General features: G+C 48.5%; 1 protein-coding gene across 8 annotated transcripts in view; it reads left to right on the top strand.

Moving 5' to 3' along the window:
* Positions 1-21,507, top strand: part of LOC138826385 (ataxin-2) — a 70,936-nt gene extending 49,429 nt beyond the window's left edge. For 5 of the 8 annotated variants that reach the window (XM_070021483.1, XM_070021484.1, XM_070021489.1 and 2 more), the window contains 7 exons: positions 5,716-5,900; positions 6,380-6,512; positions 11,069-11,122; positions 16,294-16,439; positions 17,564-17,791; positions 19,545-19,713; positions 20,471-21,507. In XM_070021483.1, coding sequence (XP_069877584.1) covers positions 5,716-5,900; positions 6,380-6,512; positions 11,069-11,122; positions 16,294-16,439; positions 17,564-17,791; positions 19,545-19,713; positions 20,471-20,496 — 941 coding nt within the window. In that variant the 3' untranslated portion in view covers positions 20,497-21,507. The remainder of the gene's footprint in view (positions 1-5,715; positions 5,901-6,379; positions 6,513-11,068; positions 11,123-16,293; positions 16,440-17,563; positions 17,792-19,544; positions 19,714-20,470) is intronic. The other 3 variants (XM_070021486.1, XM_070021488.1, XM_070021487.1) reach the window with 2 other exon arrangements.
* The last annotated feature ends 671 nt before the right edge of the window (positions 21,508-22,178 follow it).

The raw sequence follows: 22,178 nt of genomic DNA on the forward strand, positions 1-22,178 counted from the left end.
TTCTTCTTCAAAAAGAACTATGATCATCTTACTGTGAGAGCAGGGAAAGGGTTTTGGGTTTGTTTTTTTTTTTTGGCGGGGGGGGGGGGGGGTGTTCAGTCGTGGGGCCTGAACTCTGGGTCTGGGCGCAGTCCCTCAGCTTTTCAGCTCAAGGCTAGCGCTCTACCACTTGAGCTACAGCGCCATTTCCGGCTTTTTTCTTTTTGCTTATGTGGTACTGAGGAATCGAACCCAGGGCCTCAGGCATGCAAGGCAAGCGCTCTACCACTGAGCCTCCTTCCCAGCCCGGGAAAGGGTTTTATAGTGCCATTGTAATACACTATTAACTTGTTCTTCATTTCTACCTGGTGTTATGGTTTTACTGACATAGAAGGATCTGTGTTACAAAACAAAAGATGAACTAGGTGCTGATGATTCACGCCTGTAATCATAGCTACTCTGGAGGCTGAGATCTGAGGATCGAAGTTCAAAGACATCTGGGGCAGGAAAGTCCGTGAGACTCATCTCCAGTTAGCCACCCCCAAAACCAGAAGTAGAGCTGTGGCTCAAAGTCGTAGAGCACTAGCCTTGAGCACAAAAGCTCAGGGACAGTGCCCAGACCCAGAGTTTAAGCCCCATGACCGACAAATAAAAAATACAAAATACAAAGAATGATTGCCATAAGAACAAGCATGTCATATATCTTTTTTGTTTGTTTGTTTTTGTTGGTCATGGGGCTTGAACTCTGGGCTTGGGCGCTGTCCCTCAGCTCAAGACGAGCGCTCTACCACTTGAGCTACAGCGCCACTTCCGGTTTTCTAGTGGTTTATTGGAGATAGGAGTCTCACGGTCTGGTCTTTCCTGCCCGGGCTGGCTTTGAACCTCGATGCTCAGATCTCAGCCTCCTGAGTAGCTAGGATTACAGCCGTGAGCCACCGGCGCCCAGCCATATATCTTGACTGTAGGAAAATTTTCTATTTCTGTAGGCAGAAATCAATATAGCTTTTTAAGCTAGTACAGCCATGTTACAGAGCATTCCTGCTAAACTATACCCACAAGAATCTCAGCTGGGTATAGTAACTGTGCTAATAGAAAAGTGAGTAGGTATTTACTGTTATCTATTATTTCCATTCTGTGATTGACCAGATTTTTGTCTTTTGTTTTTTTTTTCATATGTAAGCTTTTTGATGAACTTTTTTTGTGGTTCTGGGTTTTAGACTAGGATTTTGTGCTTGTTGGACAGGCACTCTACCACTTGTGCTAAGTTCCCTAGCCATTTTTGCGTTTAGTTATATTTCGGATAGGGTCTCATGCTTTTGCCTGTTTTGATACTCCTTCCTCTGCGTCTCCAGAGCTGGATGACAGGTCTCTGCAATTAGACTGGGCTTATTGGTTGAGATTAGACCTCAATTAACTGTTTTTCCAAAATGGCTTACACCACGAGCCACTATGCCCAGCTTAATGAAGTTTTAAAACAAATCCCAAATACCATGCCATTTATTTTCTATTAAAAATTTTTTTTTCTCAAGATAGCCAGGGGTACTGTGATGTTTTTCTCTCTTCTTTGGTGGAAGAGGGTTGTTGGGGAATGAGCCTAGGGCCTTGAGTGGGCTCAGACTGCCTCTTCTCCACGGAGCTCTGACTTCAAGGCTGTGTTACCCTGATTTATTCAGTAGGTAACCACACGTGCTCACATGGCCCCGGTGAGTCAACAATGTTTTCATGGTTGGCTTATTTGGTATTATTTTGTGGTAGAAACCAGTTTTTATGTAGTATGTCCAATAGTCTAGATCTGTTGTTGTCTTACGGTGGTCTTGATAATATGAAGGTTCCATTTTCTGGGGAGAAGGTAGGTGTACGGTTCAGTGTTGAGTCTTCTCTGTGTGGTATATTGGATCATGCTAGGAGGCACACAGCATCCGGCCCTGCTTGTGGTTATGGTGAGAATACCAGCTCCAGCCCCATTGTCAAAACTGCTAATCTTTCATGATTGATACTTAGCAACAGTTTTTCATGAGGGCTGTGGTTCCCAAATTTTACTGTCCTTTAGAATTACTTGCAGAGAACATTTAATAAGACAGATTGCTTGCTGCAGAGTTTCTAATTTAGCAGGTTTTTGGGTTATAGCTTAAGAATTTGCATTTCTCATGCATTCATAAAACCATACCCATGTAATGTCACTGGCCTGGGACCATACTTTGAAACTCAGGGTAATTAGCTGTTGAACTAATAATAATTAGCTGATGAGCTAATAAACCACCAGAAAACCAGTAGTGGCGCTGTGGTAGAGTGCTCGTCTTGAGCTGACTAGCTGAGGGACAGTGCCCAGGCCCAGAGTTGAAGCCTCACAACTGACCAAAAAAAAGAACAAAAGAAATTCTGGCATTTTGTTTGCCTTTATTAACAGGCATCATTCTGTAAACAATTCTGCAACTAGAGAGGGCTCTTTGGTCATGCTGACCTCGTTTGTACAGCAAACACAGGACAAAAATAATTCTTTCTGGTTCTTACAGACATCAGTACCCTGTTACTACTTCTAACATGGATGTGTGTTTATATGTATATGTACAAATTCATTCTTTTGTGTGTACTTATGTGTATACATATGTGCATGTATATGACTTACATATGTATGTTGTGTAATGTATTTATTGGACCTATTTGTCTTTTTCCTTGTTCACACTGTCTCTTCCTTAATAATGTGGACCCCTTCAAATGTCCTTCCTGTTTAATACAGTAGATGGCTCTACCAAACCTATTTCTAAGCTAGGTCTGGATCAGGTATTTCTTCCAGAAACTGGTTTCTTTTGCTGAGAAATAGTATTTAGCCATTATTCTCTGGTCGTTGGGTATATTTCATATTTCTTCAGCGTTACTTCTTCTAGAGCTTTTCAGTGGACAAAACTAAAATCATCAGTAAAGACAAAATTCAGTACTTCATATTGATAATGCACATTTGGTTTAACATTGTAGGATTTTAACTATGACCTTTTGCCTACTTCTTGTATTTTCTCACCTTAAAAATAGTAACTATTGGGCTGGGAATGTGGCTTAGTGATACAGTGCTTGCCTAGCCCTGGGTTTGGATCCTCGGTGCCACATACACAGGAAATGCTGGAAGTGGCACGGTGGCTCAGCGGTAGAGTGCTCGCCTTAAGCAAAAGAAGCTCAGGGACAGTGCCCAGGCCCCAAAGTTCAAGCCCCAGGACTAGCAAAAAAACAAACCAACAACAAAATAAACCCTTAGTGTTCAGGAACAAAAGAAAAAAAAGTTAAAAATAGTAACGATTATTTTGTTGCAAAGCAAATTACCCTATTGCTGGCTGGCTGTGCCCCAGTTCCAGGAGCAGGGTTCCATTGTCAGCATGGCGGTCTGTCTCTGCTCTGGCCTCATGGAAGGCAGGACACGAGGGCTGCCGGAGGCTGGAGCCCACACTCAACGCTTCTGGCATCAAGTTCCCGTAGCATAACGTTCTTTCTACTTTGTGGTTTTTGTTGTCAGATTGTTACGATACAGAATTACAATCTTTTTTTTCTATGTACTGTTATTTTTTCTTAGCTTCTACTTTACTACTAAATTTCTAAAGTGTCATTTTCAGAGTGAGGAACTGTTAATCTTGTTGCTTCCAAAATACCATCTTTGAATGCTTGATCAGTAGGTGAGTTAACCTGGTTGAATTTTTTTTTTCCCTCTGGTGCTACTGGGATTTGAACTCAGGGCCTCATACTTGCTAAAGAGGTGTCCTACCCCTTAATCACTCTGCCAACCCTTTTAGGTATTTATTTTGGTCATGAGGCTTAAACTCAAGCCTTGGGCACTACCCTGGGCTTCTTTTGCTTTTAAGGCTAGCACTCTACCACTTGAGCCACAGCTACACTTCTGGCTTTTTGGTGATTAATTGGAGATTAAGAGTCTCATGGACTTTCCTGCCTGGGCTGGCTTTGAGCTGCAGTCCTCAGATCTCAGCCTCTTGGGTAGCTAGGATTACAAGCATGAGCCACTCACGCCCAGCATGCATTTTTTTTTTTCTTGTTGTGAGGCTTGAACTCAGGGCCTGGTGCTGTCTCTGATCTAGTGCTCTACCACGTTGGACCACAGTACCACCTTTGGTTTTCTGGTGGTTAATTGGAGATAATCTAAATTACCTTAGAAGGAAATTTGTATCTTCACATTGAAAATCCAAGACGGGATAGTCAATCTGCAGGAACAGTTTAAAGTTTTGTATGTCTTTCAGTGTGTACCTAAGGTTTAATCTTTTTTTTGGGGGGGGGGTCCGGTCGTGGGGCCTGAACTCTGGGCCTGGGCGCTGTCCCTCAGCTCTTCAGCTCAAGACTAGCACTCTATCACTTGAGCCACAGCGGCACTTCCGGCTTTTTTTTTTCTGCTTATGTGGTGCTGAGGAATCGAACCTAGGGCCTCATGCATGCAAGGCAAGCGCTCTACCACTGAGCCACCTTCCCAGACCAGTTTAATCTTTTTTGTTGTTAATGTAAACTGATTTTTCTCTTCCACCGTGTCTTCTAAGTAGTTACTTATGAAGAGCTATATATAAAGGCTTTTGTCATGGGTTGATTTTATGTCCTTGTACTAATACTTGACTAAGTTCTAAATCTTTGAGGTGTTGGATGAAAATATTTTTAATGTTTCAACAATGGGTTCTGAAATTGTCTTACAGTACTAACGATCTCTCGTCTTCTCTGCTGCATCTACACAGCCTACAGGCTGTCACACGCTGTAATTTATGCACAGCAGCTTTCCTTAGCCACAGCAGCATAGGTATTTGGGACTTGTATTCTTTTTTCTGAGGTGAATACATGGATTGTCAGTGCATAGCAGCAGCCTTTGCCTGTACCCGTTACATCCCAGGGCTCGCGCCACATGCACGTGCACATGCGCACGCTCCCACACACAAGTAAGCCTATCAGTGATGATACGATACATGATACGGTATATTGAGCATACCAGATTATTCTTTGTGCTCTGGAACTTGAAAGTCACAATCACACAAAACAGAATTCAAGATAACGTCAGGTGCTGAGCAGAGAGAAAAGACCCACAGCAATCGTAGGAGATGGCAAGATTTGACTGAGCAGAGGCCAGTTCTGAGTTGAGCCAGGGCTTTTTTAGGGCAAGGCAGTCCATGTGGAATGATGCAAGATAGTCAAGAAGTTTCCAGTGCAGGCGGAGGTGAGGGGTTGTGCCTGGAAATTGGCTTTTAGTTGCACAGTGTGCTGTGAGATTCTGCATTCAACACAAAGGAAAGGTCTGCCGAGGCAGTGGTGGGTGTCGATGCTTACGAGGCTCTTCCGTCATGCTTTTTTTCCCCCATTTTTTGGAGCACATCCCCTTCCCCTAGCAAGTGGCAAACAGTTTAGCTATTCCCCCCACCCCTGTGTCTTCTGGTAGAGATAAACTGAGAAGCAGGTGGAAGTAGTCATTGAGCAGTGCGGTGGCGTGTCATGGGTTATGACCCTCCATGCCCAAGGGTCATCCCATGAGGATCCCTGAGCTGACACTTGAAAGTGTCATCTGTGACAAGACTGGTATTTGAGGCTGATGAATAGCAGGCGAGGGAGGACAATCACCAGAACGGTAGGAGTGGAGGAGGGGCGGGAGGCTCACGGGAAGCCTTGTGAGGAGTCAGGTCCCGTAGAGCCTTGTAAGCTGTGGGAACGCGTGTTTTGGTTACCTGTTTCATGTGCCATGAATTATTTTCCTTCTCCTCCTCCCTGCAGTACCAAACATGCCCCAACAGCGACAGGACCAGCATCATCAGAGCACCATGATGCACCCGGCCTCGGCGGCAGGCCCGCCCATCGTGGCCACCCCACCAGCCTACTCCACTCAGTACGTGGCCTACAGCCCGCAGCAGTTTCCAAATCAGCCCCTCGTTCAGCACGTGCCACACTACCAGTCTCAGGTAAGATACCTTCATGTGGTCAAGGCATTTTCATTTATAGCTTTATGCTTTATACTACAGTGAGGTAGAGAGCTAAGGACTTGGGCCTTTTTAATAGGAGAAAGTGTCAGAATTTTAAAGAAAGGCTTTTTTTTTATTGTCAGTTGTGGGGTTTGAACTCTGGGCCTGAGCTCTGTCCCTCAGCTCTTTAGCTCAAGGTGAACGCTCTACCACTTGAGCCACAGCGCCACTTCTGGTTTTCTAGTGGTTTATTGGATATAAGAGTTTCACAGATTTTCCTGCCCGGGCTGTCTTTGAACCGTGATCCTCAGATCTCAGCCTCCTAAGTAGCTAGGATTACAGGCGTGAGCCACCGGCGCCCGGCTAGAACGGCTTTCTTATGTTCAGTTGTTTGTAGAAAGTGTAGAGATGAGAATGTAAAGGCTGCCTGGCTCTTCTTGGTCTGTTAATGGTTTCCTTTCTTTTCTGTTTGACCCCAGCACCCTCATGTCTACAGTCCTGTACTACAGGGTAATGCTAGGATGATGGCACCGCCAGCACACGCGCAGCCGGGTTTAGTGTCGTCTTCAGCAACTCAGTACGGGGCTCATGAGCAGACGCATGCTATGTATGGTAGGAAGAACTTTGTCTTTCTCACTGTGTGTGATTTTGCTTAACTGGTTTCAAACTCTGTAAATGTGCCCTGTTTAAAAATAACCCAAGTCATGCCGGGCATCAGTGGCTTACGCCTGTCATCCTAGCTACTCAGGAGGCTGAGATCTGAGGATCACGGTTCAAAGCCAGCCCGGGCAGGAAAGTTCGTGATACTCTTATCTCCAATAAACCACTCCAAAAACTGGAAATGGCACTGTGGCTCAAGTGGGTGGTAGAGCACTCGTCCTGAGCTGAAGAGCTGAGGGGTAGCTCCTAGATCCAGAGTTCAAACCCCATGACTAACATAATAAATAAATAACCCGAATTAGGTGTGGTGGCTTAAGCTTTTGATATAATCCTAGCTCCTCAGGAAGCTGGGGCCAAAGGATCTCTTAAATCCAGCAGCTGGAGGCCAGTTGGCCACATAGAGACGTTGCCTCAAAAACCTGCTAATCAAAGTCGGACATGGTGGCTCATGCCTCTAAACCTAGCTACTCAGGAGGTTGAGATCTGAAGATCACGGTTCAAAACCAGCCTGAGCAGCAAAGTCTGCGAGACTCCTTATCTCCAATTAACCACTAGAAAATTGGAAGTGGCGCTGTGGCTCAAGTGGTAGAGCACTAGCCTTGAGCTGAAGAGCTGAGGGACAGCACCCAGACCCAGAGTTCAAGCCCCATGACCAACAACAACAACAAAAAAAACCCAGCCAATCAGCCGAGCACTGGTGACTCATGTGTGTAATCCTAGCTACTCAGGAGGCTGAGAACTATAGTTCAAAGCCAGCCCAGACAGGAAAATGGCTCCATCCTAACATGTCTCTACTGCACCAACTACAGTATGATGAGGAATAGAGAGAGCACGGCAAGTAGGAGTGGATCCCTTCTTCCTCCCTGGTTAACTCATTTGGTTTAGCGTGCCTAAGGCATCAGGACATGCTTACAATAGGAAGATGCCAGAGACGTTCTTTGAGCAGGAAAACTACTCCTTCACAACTTTCTGGGGGTGCTAGCATTCCATTACACTTTTAAAATTTTTTATTTTATTTTTGTCAGTCATGGGGCATGAACTCTGGGCCTGGGCTCTGTCCGTGAGCTTGTCAACTCAAGACTAGCACTCTGTGACTTTGAACCATAGCTCTACTTCTGGTTTTCTGGTGGTTGATGGGAGATAAGAGACTCACAGACTTTCCTTCCTGGGCTGGCTTTGAACTGCCATGCTTAGATATCAGTCTCTTGAGTAGCTAGGATTATTGACATGAGCCACTGGCACTAAATTTGCACTTTTTTTTTCTTTGTAAATCAGTATTTGTTATAATGATATTGTTTCTATAGCATGCTTTATTGTAAGTGGATGGAATTGGTTAACATTACATACATTTTTATTTTTGGTGGTGCTGGGGATTGAACTCAGTGCCTCATGCATGCTAGGCAAGCACTGTACCACTCAGCCTCTTTCATGATGCACACATTAAATAAACAATGTTATAGTTAAATGAGTATCTTGTATAATGTTAAACAATACTGTGCCAGGAACCAGAGGCTCTTTTTTTTTTCTTTTCTTTTTTCCCTTTTAATTAAGAAAAAAATTTTTTGGCAGTCCTAGGACTTGAACTCTGGGCCTGGGCACTGTCCCTGAGCATCTTTTTTGCTCAAGACTAGCACTCTACCACTTGAGCCACAGCACCACTTCCCTGTTTTTCTGTGTATGTGGTAATGAGGAATCAAACCCAGGGCTTCATGCATGCTAGGCAAGCGCTCTACCACTGAGCCACATTCCCAGCACAGCACTCATTCTTGTAATCTTAGCTACCCAGTGGGCTGAGATTTGAGGATTGTCGTTCAAAGCCAGTCTGGGTAAGAAAGTCCAGACTTATCTCTAAATAATCACCAAAGATCTGCAAGTGGAGCTGTGGCTCAAGTGGTAGATGCTAGCTAGCCTTGTGCCAAAAGTTCAGGAACAGTGCCCAGGCCTTGAGTTCAAGCTCCAGGACTGGTCCCCCCCCAAAAAAAAAAAAAAACCACAACAAAACAAAACAAGAACAAAAACATTGTACCCACTCTTGGTTCTGGAGCTGGGATTATAGCCATCCAGAAGGCATTGATGAGGAGGGAGGATTGTGGGTATAATTCATATTGTCCATCTTAGTTTTATGGCCAGGGAACTTTGAAGTAGGCCAACTCAGCTGTTTAAGGCACTAAAGTAACAGCATGTTCCATGCTAAAAATTTAAGTAAGCTGGGCACTGGTAATCCTAGCTACTCAGGAGTCTGAGATCTGAGGGTTGTGATTCAAAACTAGCCTGGACAGTAAAGTCTGTGAGACTCTCATCTCCAATAAACCACCAGAAAACTGGAAGTGGGGCTGTGGCTTAAGTGATAGAGCACTAACCTTGAGCACAGAGAGGCTCATGGTCCTGAGTTCAAGCCCCAGGACCAAAACCAAATCTGATCTTCCCACATAATCAATTAAAGCTTATTATTAATAATTAACCAACTTGCCCAGCACTGGTGATTCATGCCTGTAATCCTAGCTACCCAAGAGGCTGATGTGTAAGGGTCATGGTTCAAAAGCAGCCTTGGCAGAAAAGTCCTACCAAAAAAACTAGAAGTGGAGATGTGGGCCAAAGCTGTGCCAGCCCTGAGGAGAAAAAGCTTAGGGATAGCGCCCACGCCCTGAGTTCAAGCCCCATGACCAACCAATAATAATAATAATAAGCCAACTAATTTTGTTTTGGGAATCTCATTTTGTTGTTTTGGCATGGTGGTACATGCCTGTAATCCCAGTACTTGGGAGACTGAGAGAGGAGGATCCGTTTGAGACCAGCTTAGACTTATACAGTATACCTTGTCTTAGAAAATCAAAAGGGCTGGAAGTATCAGTTGGACCAGTGGAGCACTTGCCTAGCAAGCATGAGCCCCTGAGTTAAACCCAGTACCACCCCAAAGAAGAAAGTAAAAAAGCTCAGAAGAAATAAAGAACAATGTAACTGAACATTAGTGACTGGGCGGTTTGGCTTGTGTTGTCACATCTCTCCTGCTTGTTGTAACCAGGCTAGGAATGTGTGAAGGTGCTGTGGGTTCTTCTTTTTCCTTTTGTGGGTTTTTTTTTTTTTTTGGTGTTTCTGTGGCTTGAACTCAGAGCCTGGGTTCTCCCTGAGCCTCTTTATGCTCAAGGTAAGCACTTGAGCCACAGTACCATTTCTGGCCTTTTCTGAGTAGTTTATTGGAGACAAGAGTCTCACAGCCTTTCCTGCCCAGGCTGGCTTCGAACCACAGTCTTCAGATCTCAGCCTCCTGAGCTGGTGTTGACAGGCGGGAGCCATGGTTCTTTGTGCTGGCTTCCATGTAACTGCGCTCATTTGCAGCTTTCCATTCTGTTAAAGTCTCCTCTGAATTCTGCTTGTTTCTTTTTTAAAATGTATTTATTTTGTCGAAGGGCTTGAACTGTGGGCCTGGGCACTGTCCCTGAGCTCTTCAGCACAAGGCTAGTGCTCTACTACTTGAGCCACAGCGCCACTTCCATTTTTCTGGTAGTAGTTCATTGGAGATGGGAATCTCACACTCTTTCCTGCCAGGCTGGCTTTAAACTGTGATCCTTAGATCTCAGTTCCTGAATAGCTAGGGTTACAGGCGTGAGCCACAAGCGCCCAGGTAATTTTTTAAAATTATGGTAAAGGTGATGAACAGAGGTGTTACAGTTACATAAGTCAGGTAATGAGTATATATTTCTTTGAACAGTGTCACCCTCTTCCCTCATTTTCTCAAAGATTGCCCCAGCCCTCTCTGCTTGTTCCTGTGTAGTTCAAAGCTAAATCATCTCCATCTGGGATGTGTATGACTTTGTAGTGTTCTGGCTATCTTGGGATGGACTTCAGCTACGAACCTCATCCCTGACTTGAGGCTGCATTCATCATTGCCACTCTCTGCCTAAGAAGTTATGTCATTTTTGTCTCCCACCCCAGTCCTGGTTTATGGTGATGCTCTTGCTACTCTGTACTGAGGACAGAGACACCAGAAGAGTCAGAGCTGGGCTCTTCTTTGATCTGCTTTTTAGTAGCTTGCTGATGATCCCCTAAAACCATACACACACCCCACCCCCATGTGCAGACACAGTTTATTAAGAAATGGTAACAAACTCATGCTTTTATTAATCCTAAGCTTTTGGATCTACTACCAGATTCCTGTAATAACATTTCTATTATTTGTGCATCTTGAACACTAAAATGCTATTTGATTTGGGTACAATTATATAAACATTGTTCAATGAAATGTTGATCTTTTTAATCAGACAATTATTTCATTGCTTTTGTTTAAGCTATCAGCATGTGGAACTTGCTAGCTCAGTACAGAGGGAAAAAAAAAATGTCTTCCTGGTCAGTCTGTCTGCAAATTTTGTTTAAAACGCCCAGCTTCTCTTGTAAAGTCAAAATGAATTATGCATGAATACAAAAGTATTACTAAATATGTCAACCTTTCCAGAAAATTAGGAGAATGCACACCTCAAAAGGCTAATTTACCTTTCTATTTCCAAATTTAGCATGTCCCAAATTACCGTACAACAAGGAGACAAGCCCTTCTTTCTACTTTGCCAGTGAGTTGGGTTTTTTATACTAATTTTAATTGCACAGTAAAACACTTTTTAAAGAATACATGTTAAAGGGAGCAGACCTATTGGACAGTATTTTCCTTGTGCCAGACCAAAATCATTAAAAATATGTATATCTGTAAATCATTCAGACTTTTGAAAAAGGAAATATAACCCAGCTTAAGAAAGCTGGAGTTAATAAAAAAATTATGTTGTTTCGGACATTAATTTTTGCATACCAAGCTACCACAAAACTGTTTGAGAAATGCCTGATGCTTTTCTTGGTCAGGAAAACCTTTGTGAACAGCTATTTTATACCAAGCTAGAGTTTCAAATTAAGGCAGTAGTGGTTTGAGTATCCTGACAGAAAAGAAATTCACTCCTCCCAGCATGCTTCATTGACCAGGGTTGCCGAGCTAGATGGCTGGGGAGGACGCCTGTGTGTGGCTGCCGTTTTAAACCTTGGACCAGACACGTTCAGGAGGTGCCGAGCCGGTGGAGGCTGCCTGTGGCTGCATGCGGCCTCTCCCTCTGGGATGGTCCTTCAGACATGTTTTCCCACCTGATGCGGGGCAAGCTGCTGCATGTGGGCAGGGGACTAGCAGGCCCACTGGGCACCATGTTGTTCCCTGGGTCACTCTGGAATTCTTGTTACTAGGATTTTTCGAGTCACTCGGTATCTGACTACTGCATGCCAGATTCAACTGTGTAAAACATTTTGATCTTAAATTTTTGTTAATTGTGCCATGACTTGGTATCCAAAAATAAACTTATAAAATTAGTATTTATTTACTTATTTGGTGCTAAGAAGTGTTCATGAATTTAATCCTTTAATAGATTCTCTTTAAAAAGGAGTCTTGCTGTATATGTATACTATTAAAAGGAAACTGTGTCTGTGATTACAGTGTGTAAAAGATAGTGTCAGTGGTTAACTTTATTACATAGCAATTTGAGCTCTGATGGACTTATTCTCACTATCTCACTGTGTTAGTACTTAGTCATTTCCCGGGTAAGTTGACAAAAGGTCTGTAAATGGAACTCTGTTGGGCAGCTGTAATTAAGTTGAGCTTATTTTCCACTTTTGAGCCATTTTTGATGGATTGTTGTGGTTTGGTCAGGTTGCCCCTTACTCCCTTACTAGAATTTGCCAGTTTGATTCACTTCCCCTTCTTCCCCTTTTTTGAATCCAACATAGGGTTTAGGAGTTGAAAAATTCTGGGGCTGGGAAGGTGGCTCAGTGGTAGAGTGCTTGCCTTGCATGCATGATGCCCTGGGTTCAATTCCTCAGCACCACATAAGCAGAAAAAGCTGAGGGGTTGGGAGTTTAGCCTAGCGGAAGGTCGCCCACCCGGCGCACGCAAGACCCTGGGTTCAGTCCTCAGCCCTGGAAAAAAAAAAAAAAAGAAAAAGAAAAAGAAAAGGCTGAAATGGCACTGTGGCCCAAGCGGTAGAGCGCTAGCCTTGAGCTGAAGAGCTGAGGGACAGCGCCCAGGCCCAGAGTTCAGGCCTCATGACTGATAAAAAAAAAACAAAGAGGGAGGGAGAGCTGAAAGATTGTGTTTTGTTTCATGTTTCATGTTCGCGCTGCTGGTGACAGCTCATGACTTGTGTCTCCAAGGTGAACGTGAGACGACCTAGTCAGAACAGGTCTGCTACTGCCCAGGTTGGCTTACCTTAGGATCATGACTTAGGAGAATAGGTAGCTATTTTCAGAATGTGCTTTATGTTATGATGAGTGGGGTAATTCGAATTTCAAATATTGATGCCAAGGGTCATGTGGGGTAGGAGAATTTGAACCACCTTGGTCGAATTCAGACTGCATGAAGGCCACATGAGTTCAACTGATGCATGAACAGGTCTGGTTGGAGAATCCCGGATTTGAGCTCACAAGGACCGCCCGTCCTGCTGCTAGTTCACCCCCCTCCCTTCCTGTGCTTACTTATTCTTACTTATGTGCGCACGCTCTTTCTCTCCCTCTCTCCTTCCCCCCTCCTTCTCTCTCCTTCCCTTCCTCCCTCCCCGCTTTCCCTCTCTCCCTCTCTCCCCCTCTTCCCACCCTTCCTCTTTCTCTCCCTCTCTTTAGCAGTTCTGGGGTTTGAACTCAGCCTCCCGCTCAATTGATAGGCCAAGTGTTCTGCTACTCGAGCCACACCCCAGCTTTTCCCCATTAATTTCTCTCCTCTCCCTTTGTGTCACTTTTAAATGGGCTTTCTAAGAACCGTGTTAGTGTCAAATTAGAATTTTCTCAATTACCATTTACATCTTATGAGCTAAATGGAAAAAACAAAACAAAAACTAATTCCATGTCACATCGCCTTGCTTTTTTTTTCTTTGCTAGTAGTTCTTTCAGGTAATGAGATGGATTTGTTTGTGAGTTGTGATAGAGTTCATGTAGAATCAACACAGCTTGGTTCCTTGCAGTGTTTGTGCTGTACATGCAATCAGCTCTAGATTCTAGTACTCCATCTTATGTTCATATTATATTGGCAAATTTACACTACCCAAGTTATTTTTTTAAACTGCCCGGTGAGGACTTGGCACTGTGGCTCACAGTGGTAGAGCACTTGCCTTGAGCCAAAAGAGCTCAGGGACAGTGCCCAGGCCACGAGTTCAAGACCCATGACCAACAAAAGGAGAAAGAAATAAATGCACTGTGAAAGTGTGCTCCACTCACTTGGAAAACTGAATTGAGGAAGATGACTTGTTCCCAGGATTCCAAGGCCAGCCTGGACCACATCACAAACACTTCATCTCCAAAAAGAGGAAAATAATCAATCATGAAGACATGACTGAGCTGGGGTTGTGTAGCTCAGTGAGTGACAGAATAGGCTTAACATGCTTGGCACTGAGAACCCAATGCTGCTGGCCACAGAGCGGGACCCTGTCCTAAAACACTACCCTCAAAAAAGCTTTCACCTTTAATTGTAATTTCAAGATTTTCACATTGTCCCAGTTGATAAAAATGTAATTATGATAATTAGCAATAGCCATGTTGTGGCAGCCAGGCACCGTGGCTCCTGCCTCTGGTGCTAGCTACTCAGAAGGCTCAGATCTCCGAATCAAAGCTAGCTTGTGAAGAAAACATAACTGAGAGGTACTGTCGCCAATGAACAGTGATGCTGTCCCAAGTTGTGGCTCAAGTGGTACAGCACCAGCCATGAACGAAAACGCCAAGCAAGAACACCAGGCTTTGGTACAAGCCTTGGCACTGGCACAACGTTTAACCAGTTGATTAATTAACAGTCCACCACTCCACCAGAAGCCTTTTGCAAAATCGTAATACTTTGCTCAGAAGTAATTAAAAATGGAATTTGAGCCCAGTGTTGGTGGCTTATGGCTGTAAAACTAGCTACTTAGGAGACTGAAATCTGAGGATCAGCCCAGGCAGGAAAGTCTGTGAGACTTTTATCTCGAATAAACTACCAAAAAGCTGAAAATGGAACTGTGGTTCAAGTGGTGGAGTTTTGCCTTGAGCAAAAAAAGGTCGGGGACAAGAAATTTGCCAAAGTTTAGCTGGACACTGGTGGCTCATGCCGATAATCCTAGCTCCTCAGGAGGCTGAGATCTGAGGATCATGGCTCAGAGCCAGCCCTGGCAGGAAAGTCTGTGAGACTCGATCTCAGAAGTATCAGAGCTGTGGTTCAAATGATAGAGCACCATCCTTGAGCAACAAAGCTCAGGGACAATGCCCAGGTCCTGGGTTCAAGCCCCAAAAAAGATCTTTACAAGAACCACCAAGAATCAAATTTTAGTTGTTCTCAATGTCTTTTGTTTTGAGATGAGATCTTGCGTTGTCCAGGCTGGTCTCAAACCGTTATCCTGCTTGAGCCTTTTGAGCAATGGGGACTGCAGTCGTGCATCACTGAACCCAGCCTTGTGTCAGATATTGAGACCAGTGCAAGTGACAGCTTTTCTTAAAACCCATAAACTTGGTATGGCGGTGTGGTGAAGGACGGTCTGGGGAAAAAAAAAATCCCTTTTCCAAGAAGTTCCACTGGTTGGCACTGTGGTTCCCATGAAGGCTATTTGTCACCTCTCCAAAGGTTACTAGTCCCAGAGGTGATGACGGTAAAGTGTCTGTGCGCACGGGCGCCTTGAGTTTAGAGCATTCTGCTCCCTCTGAACTAGCAATCAAGGAACACTGGTGCTGGCCGTGCACACTCTGCCTTGCCTTTCCCCTTCCTCCCCCTCCAGAAAGGCACATTCATGGCTGGACCAGGCCCCACCGGAACTAGAGTCCTCTATCCTGCTTCCCTCCATCTAGGATGGGCCGCAGGCTGACCCCGCCTGACCCTGAAGCGTGCTGGCTCCTGTCCTCGCTCTGCTGTGGGCTCAGCTCAAAGCAGTCATGGTGCCCATCTCTGAGAAGTCTGGCAGCAGGCATTGCCTGGGCCACTCTGCGCTGCGTGCACCCCGGGCTCCTCCGTCCCTGAGCCGTGGGGCCTCTTTCTTCCTAGCCTTTCAGTTCTTCGAGTTGCTGTTTTGGGAAGCCAGGGACAATTTTGTACCAAGTTATGACTCAAGACTGACATGCATGAAATTTTATCTTAGTGACCACATTTCTACTAAATGGCCATCATACTTCCTTTGAACTTACTCTAGGAAAATTCTGAGGGGTTTGAGCTATTTTGAAGGAGTCCCGATTTTATATACTTTAGGCAGTTTCGTAAATGTTATAATCTAGGAAACCTATGAGGAGTCTCATCAGGGCTGCAGGGAACAAGCTGGAGTGTGGATGCTCCCGATGGGCTTAGAAGGGCTCATTTGACCTACGGCAAACAGCCCGTCTCTCCAGTGTGGCTGTGTGCGCACGTGTGTGCCTGTCACTGCAGCTCCAGGCGGCAACATGGTGGGGTTAGCCGGGTGGTCCCTTGTGACTGGCAGACATTGTGTCCTCGTGGCTGCCAGCACAGCTGGAGTTGGTTTTGCCCACATTTCAAAGCTGCCTTTGAAGGATGCAGTTAACATTTCAGAGTAGTCGAGTCACATGCTAGTCTGATGGTCAGGAAGAGACTGCTGTCCTCATTTTCCGAGCTGGATGGAGGAAGTGGCTGTGGAAGAAGCGGCAGCGCGCGGGCGGCGCGGCGCAGCTGAAAGCAGCTCGGGAAGGAGGCAGGCTCTGTGCGGTGGGTTCAGCCGCCATGCGGCCATTGTGCATGCTCTTTTCCTCTCTCTAGTTTCCACAGGTTCCCTTGCTCAGCAGTACGCGCACCCCAGCGCTACCCTGCACCCCCATCCTCCACACCCTCAGCCTTCAGCCACCCCCACGGGACAGCAGCAGAGCCAGCACGGCGGAAGTCACCCCGCACCCAGTCCTGTTCAGGTGAGCAGAGTGCCGGGCCTTTTGGCTTCTCCACACAGAGGAACCCAGCAGCGCAGCTACACCCCGCCCCTTGCTTGGACCCCGCACGCCCCCACGTGAGCCTGCATCCTCTCCACACGCCCCTGGGAGGACGGCGGAGCTCAGAAGCAGTGCCTTAGGTTCCTAGGCAGACCAGCGTGATTGGACCAAATGGAACTTATTGATGCTGGAAATCGAATGCAAAGCTCCTAGTTTGTTTTTGGTTTTTGTTGGTTTTTTTTTTTTTGCGGGGGGGGGGGGGCGGTTGTGGGGCCTGAACTCTGGGCCTGGGCGCTGTCCCTCAGCTTTTCAGCTCAAGGCTAGCGCTCTACTGCTTGAGCCACAGCGCCACTTCCGGCTTTTTTCTTTCTGCTTATGTGGTGCTGAGGAATTGAACCCAGGGCCTCTTGCATGCAAGGAAAGCGCTCTACCACTGAGCCACCTTCCCAGCCCTCCTAGTTTAATATAAAGCAAATTCTTACTTGCTTGGGACTTTGTTTCATTCTTAAAGCTTATATGCTAAGCTTTTTTGTACTTGGGAACTAGTCCTGGGGCTTGAGCTCAGGGTCGGGGCATTGTTCTTTTTTTTGGGGGGGGCATTGTTCTTGAGCACGTTTTTGCTCAAGGCTAGCACCACAGCTCCACTGACTTTTTTTTGAGTAGTTATTTTAGATAAGTCTCATGAACTTTCTTGCCTGGGCTGCCTTTGAACCTTGGTCTTCAGATCTCGGCCTCCTATGTAGCTAGCATTACAGATGTGAGCCACCAGTGCCCAGCAGGTGCTGTGGTTCAAGTTGTAGAGTGCTAGCGGTGAGCAGAAAAAAGCTCCGGGACAGCGCCCAGGCCCTGAGCTCACGCCCCGGGACAAGTCCAGAAAATAGTTTCGCAGACGTTTCTGTCCACGTTGGCTTTGAGGAGGAGATGACAGCTGAGCAGTTGGGCTTCTAGGTGTGAGCCATGGACCCCCATTCCCCCATCCCATCCCCTGCCCCTCCCCGCCCGCCCCGCGCCCCCCGTGGTGTGTGCTAGTGAAAGAACTAGGGAGTGTGTCTGTGGGCGGTGCATCGCTTCCCTCCTCAGCTCAGCTCTTCCCTCTTCCTATCCAGCATCATCAGCACCAGGCCGCCCAGGCTCTCCACCTGGCCAGCCCACAGCAACAACCAGCTATTTACCACGCGGGGCTGGCGCCCACCCCACCCGCCATGACGCCAGCCTCCAACACACAGTCGCCACAGAACAGTTTCCCCACAGCACAACAGACGGTGTTCACCATCCATCCTTCTCACGTCCAGCCGGCATACACCAACCCACCACACATGGCCCACGTACCTCAGGTAAACCGGCACGCGCCGCCGCCCTGTGCACACCGAGTGGGAGCTGGTGGTGATGAGATGCGCGGCCTGGAGCCAGTGATCTCCCAGCCAGGAGTCCTGTGTGTGGTGCCACCCGCCCGTCTCCCTCCCCGCTCGGCGCAGTGGCCTGGCCCTCAGTGATCGTGTCGTGGCTTTGTGCTGAGATCAGTGGAGTTGTGATTGGCCAGTCCTGTGACGTTCCCCAGCTCAGTGGAGTTGTGATTGGCCAGTCCTGTGACGTTCCCCAGCTCAGAATGCACCCAGTCCTTCCTTCCTTCCTGTGTCTGCTTTGCTCCGTGTAAGCTTCACTACTGTGTATGTATGTGCACACACACGCGCGCGCGCGTGCACACGCACGCACACACAAGGCAGAGTGGGTAGGCTTTTGCAGAGGGAGTCTCAGCAATAAGGTAGCTACACTAGGCTTGTCAGCGCGAGTCTATCACAGGTGTCAGAGAAGCGTGTCTAGTTGTGTGCCCGGTGCCCTCCCTCCTCTGACCATGTCCGGTAGGGCGAAGGCGTGGCTTGGTACTCGGTGCAGCGTTGGCCGGAGGCTCACAGATGTCCGTCTCCCTGCAGAGCAGCCCTGCAGTGCCCGGGGCTCAGCTGGCAGTGGAGAGGTGTGGTTGCTGTGTGGTCAGCTGTGCGGGGCAAGGGTGGACTGAGCATGAGGATCGGGCGCTGGCGCTGGGCTGTCCTGGAGGCCCAGGCGCTGTGAGGTGAACTGGCGTTGGCAGAGGCCCCGCTGCTCCCGCGCACGCCTCTTGGAGTTCCCCGGCTCCAGCTCCTGGCAAGAGTGCACAGGGAGGCCGTGGCCCGGCGTGGCCTAGATGCCAGGTTCCGCGGTGGATGCTGAGGAGGCCCGGCCCCTCCTGGGGCGCGTGGCCAGCCAGCTGGCATGCTCGGCGTAGCCGCTTGCTTGGTGCCATCAGCTTCCTGACGCTGCGTCCCGTGGAGGCCACGCAGCCTGGTGGCTCTGTCGGCGTGGGGCCTTCTGTGCAGGGTGGGGTCCCGACAAGCAAGCAGCTTACCCCAGGGCGGCGCACACATGGCCGGGGCCCATTCGGATGTGTGGACTGGAGGCTTGTGTGTGGAGCGTGGCGCAGCCTGGGAGGCAGGCAGGACCCCGCGGCCTGGGCTCGCTGAGGCCCCCTGCCAGCCTGATGGCTCTGGTACAAGGCACTGGGCTGGCCCAGATAATGATGAGGACCCTCTCTATCCCCCCAGTGTTCCCCAGCTTCCTCCTCCTGCCCCGCAGGGAGGGCGCCGAGGAGAGGCCGCGGCCCTGTCCGTCGCGCAGGCCGGCCTCTGCCTTCCTGCTCGTGGCAGTGTTCTTGGAAAGCACGTCCGGCCTGCTGGCGGCGTGGGCTGAACTCTTGCCCTGGTATAGGGAGGCGCCAGGCCTGCACTTGGTCGCGCCCGTGTCTTTGTCCCAGGTGGAGAGGACGTGGTCAGACTGGCTGCGGGCAGCTAGGACGGGCAGCCTGCTGTGTCCTGGGCTCCCTTGGCGCCCGCTCCTCCTCCACCCCGCAGGACCCACCCAAGGGGAAACAGGACCTGGCCCCAAGCAAACAAGGGCCCTGAGGCCCGCTCCCGCCCGTCCCTGCCAGCCCGGCCCGGCCCCGGCTCCCCTGCACCCCACCCCACCCCCGCCCCGCCCAGCGAAAGGAACACAGTGACATGTTGTTGAAGCCGGAGATGTTGCCTGTATGCGTAAAAGAGCTCTCTGTTTCAGGCCCATGTACAGTCAGGAATGGTTCCTTCTCATCCAACTGCCCATGCGCCAATGATGCTAATGACGACACCGCCACCTGGCGGCCCCCAGGCCGCCCTCGCTCAAAGTGCACTACAGCCCATTCCAGTCTCGACAACAGCGCATTTCCCCTATATGACGCACCCTTCAGGTGAGGCCTGTGTGTGCAGGGGCCGCCGGGGCACCCCAGCATTCCGCTCGCACAGCTCCATCGCAGGCAGGGCCGGCGCTTCACGCCCCACACCCCAGAGTAGCGAGACCCGTCCGAGTGCGCGCCCAGGTCAGCGCAGGGCCCCGGCCAGGAGCCGAGTGTGTGTGTTCTGATGGTACAGGGTGTGCTGGAGCGGCACCAGCGGTAGCTGGCGCAGGCCGAGGACTCAGTTGGCCTTCGTGTTACGGCAGGCTGGACAGGGCGGTGTGTCCCCCGAGTCCCGGCAGGCTGACAACGCAGGGGGTTATGAGCAGATGGCTTGGCGGAGAGCACGTGCGCCCGTGCTGTGTGTGGACTGGTGGAGTGCAGGGTCGGCCCCAGCCCGCGCCCGACGGGAGGATGCCCGCGGTGTCTCGTATGGCTGGCTGCGTGGCAGTCACAGCAACACTGGTGCTTGGCTAGCATTCGGGGTGGGGGCGTTAAGGCCCCCTCTCCTGCCCCATGAGCAGCAAGTCTTCTGGGAGATTTATCTGCAGTGGTTTCATGTCTGACTGGTTCGTTTCTCCCCCACCCCACGCCACGCCACGCCACCCCACCCCACCCCACCCCACCCCACCGTGGTGCAGATGGGAGGGGGCGCGCTGAACCTCGGTCTTGCGCAGCTAGCTCCAGGATAGTTGGCAGTTGGCTGCAGAGACACTAGGCTGGTGTGCAAAGGTGCCAGTGGTGTTTAAATGTGCACTTTTCTTTCTTACAGTGCAAGCCCACCACCAGCAGCTGTAAGGCTGCCCTGGAGGACCCGAAAAGCCAAATCCCCTCCTCCCTTCTACTGCTTCTTCCGACTGGAAGCACGGAAAACTAGTTTCACTTATTTCGGTTTTTAAACAATATACGTTGATTTCTTGTAACATCCAATAGGAATGCTAACAGTTCACTTGCAGTGGGAGGTATGTGGACGAGTTTAGGAACTTGTGGGCTGCTCCATAATCCCATGCTGTTCCAAAGCCCCCAAGTGCCCAGCTCTGCTTGCCGAAACTGGAAGTTATTTATTTTATAACGGTCCTTGAAAGTCATGAACACATCAGCTAGCAAAACAAGTAACGAGTGGTTCTTGCTGCTATTACCGCTTTTAAAAGAAAATAAATCAAGACTCGGAACGCCCTTTTACTAAACTTGACAGAGGCTCAGTAAATTCTTACCATCAAACTGATGGCTTATTATTTATAAATCAAGTTTGATGAGGTGATCACTGTCCACAGTGGTTCAACTTTTAAGTTAAGGGAAATCTTTTACTTTGTAGATAATATAAAATAAAAACTAAAAAAAAAAATTAAAAAATAAAAAAAGTTTTAAAAACTGCTACCAAATCGGTGTGTGTGTGTGTGTGTGTGTGTGTGTGTGTGTGTGTGTGTGTGTAGGAGGGCAGGCCACGACTGCCCAGCGAGGTGGTTGAAATGCCTTCTCTTCTTTCCCTTCATTGCCAGCTCGCGTGTCTAGGGAAAGGCGAGGCTGAGGTCCCTGTCCCCTGGGTGGACCAGCAGTCGCAGCGGCAGAAGGCTGGCCAGAGCTGGGCAGCACTGAGGCTGCACCTCGAGCGAGCGTTGCTGCTGTAAGCTCCCTTGCTTTTCTCCCTCTGGCCCCTGTGCACGTGCGTGCGGCTCGTGGCCTCCTCTGAGAATTTGCTGCTACCTGATTTGTGGGAAGGCGATGGGGCCCGCCCGGGGGTCTGGAGCCAGGGCAAGGATTTGATCAAGATTCAAACAATAACAGATGGAGATTCTGAAAACCTTTTTTAATTCACATAGAACAATTTGTACATTATAGCAAAATGTGCATTTTAAGAATAAGTTACTGGTACAGTACATAAACAATACATAAGAATTGACCAAATGCCTTCTGCCCTGTCATAAGAGGAGCCCAGGCACACCGCACAGCACTCGCGGCCTTGTCAGGAGGTGGTGGATAAATACGGTGGAAATGTTAGTGCTAACTTGATGCTTCGTTAAGGCCGCCTGAGTGAAGGGACGGCCAAGAGACCCCAGGCTGCCCTCAGAACCGCAAGGCCTGCACGGAGGTTGTGTGAAAATAGTGTTCTCTGGCCCCCAAGATTTTAACAATTGTTATTCCTCTCTCCTGCACGGTCCAGACATGATCAAAGGCAGAAGATTTATCCCACAGAAAGCCGTATGGATTGCTGGTCTAAAATTCAAGGCAGGTTAGTTGACTTAATTCTTTGGTGCTGGTGACTCAAGTCCAGTGGGCAGGTGGCGTGGAGGTGCTTGCGGCCACCGACTCCTGCCAACTGGTGGACGGCCGGCATGCACTGCCCAGTTTGGCACAGACAGAGCTGAGCTCCTAGTGCTGGAAGCTGCCAGTCTGGCCCCAGGGGCCAGGGGAGGACACCTGAGGACGGGCAGGAGGCAGGGCTTGGGCACTGTCCCTGAGCTTTTTTGCTCAAAGCTAGT

Source organism: Dipodomys merriami, unplaced genomic scaffold (assembly GCF_024711535.1).
Source record: "Dipodomys merriami isolate MVZ:Mamm:240054 unplaced genomic scaffold, mDipMer1.0.p SCAF_142, whole genome shotgun sequence".
Lineage (NCBI taxonomy): Eukaryota > Metazoa > Chordata > Mammalia > Rodentia > Heteromyidae > Dipodomys > Dipodomys merriami.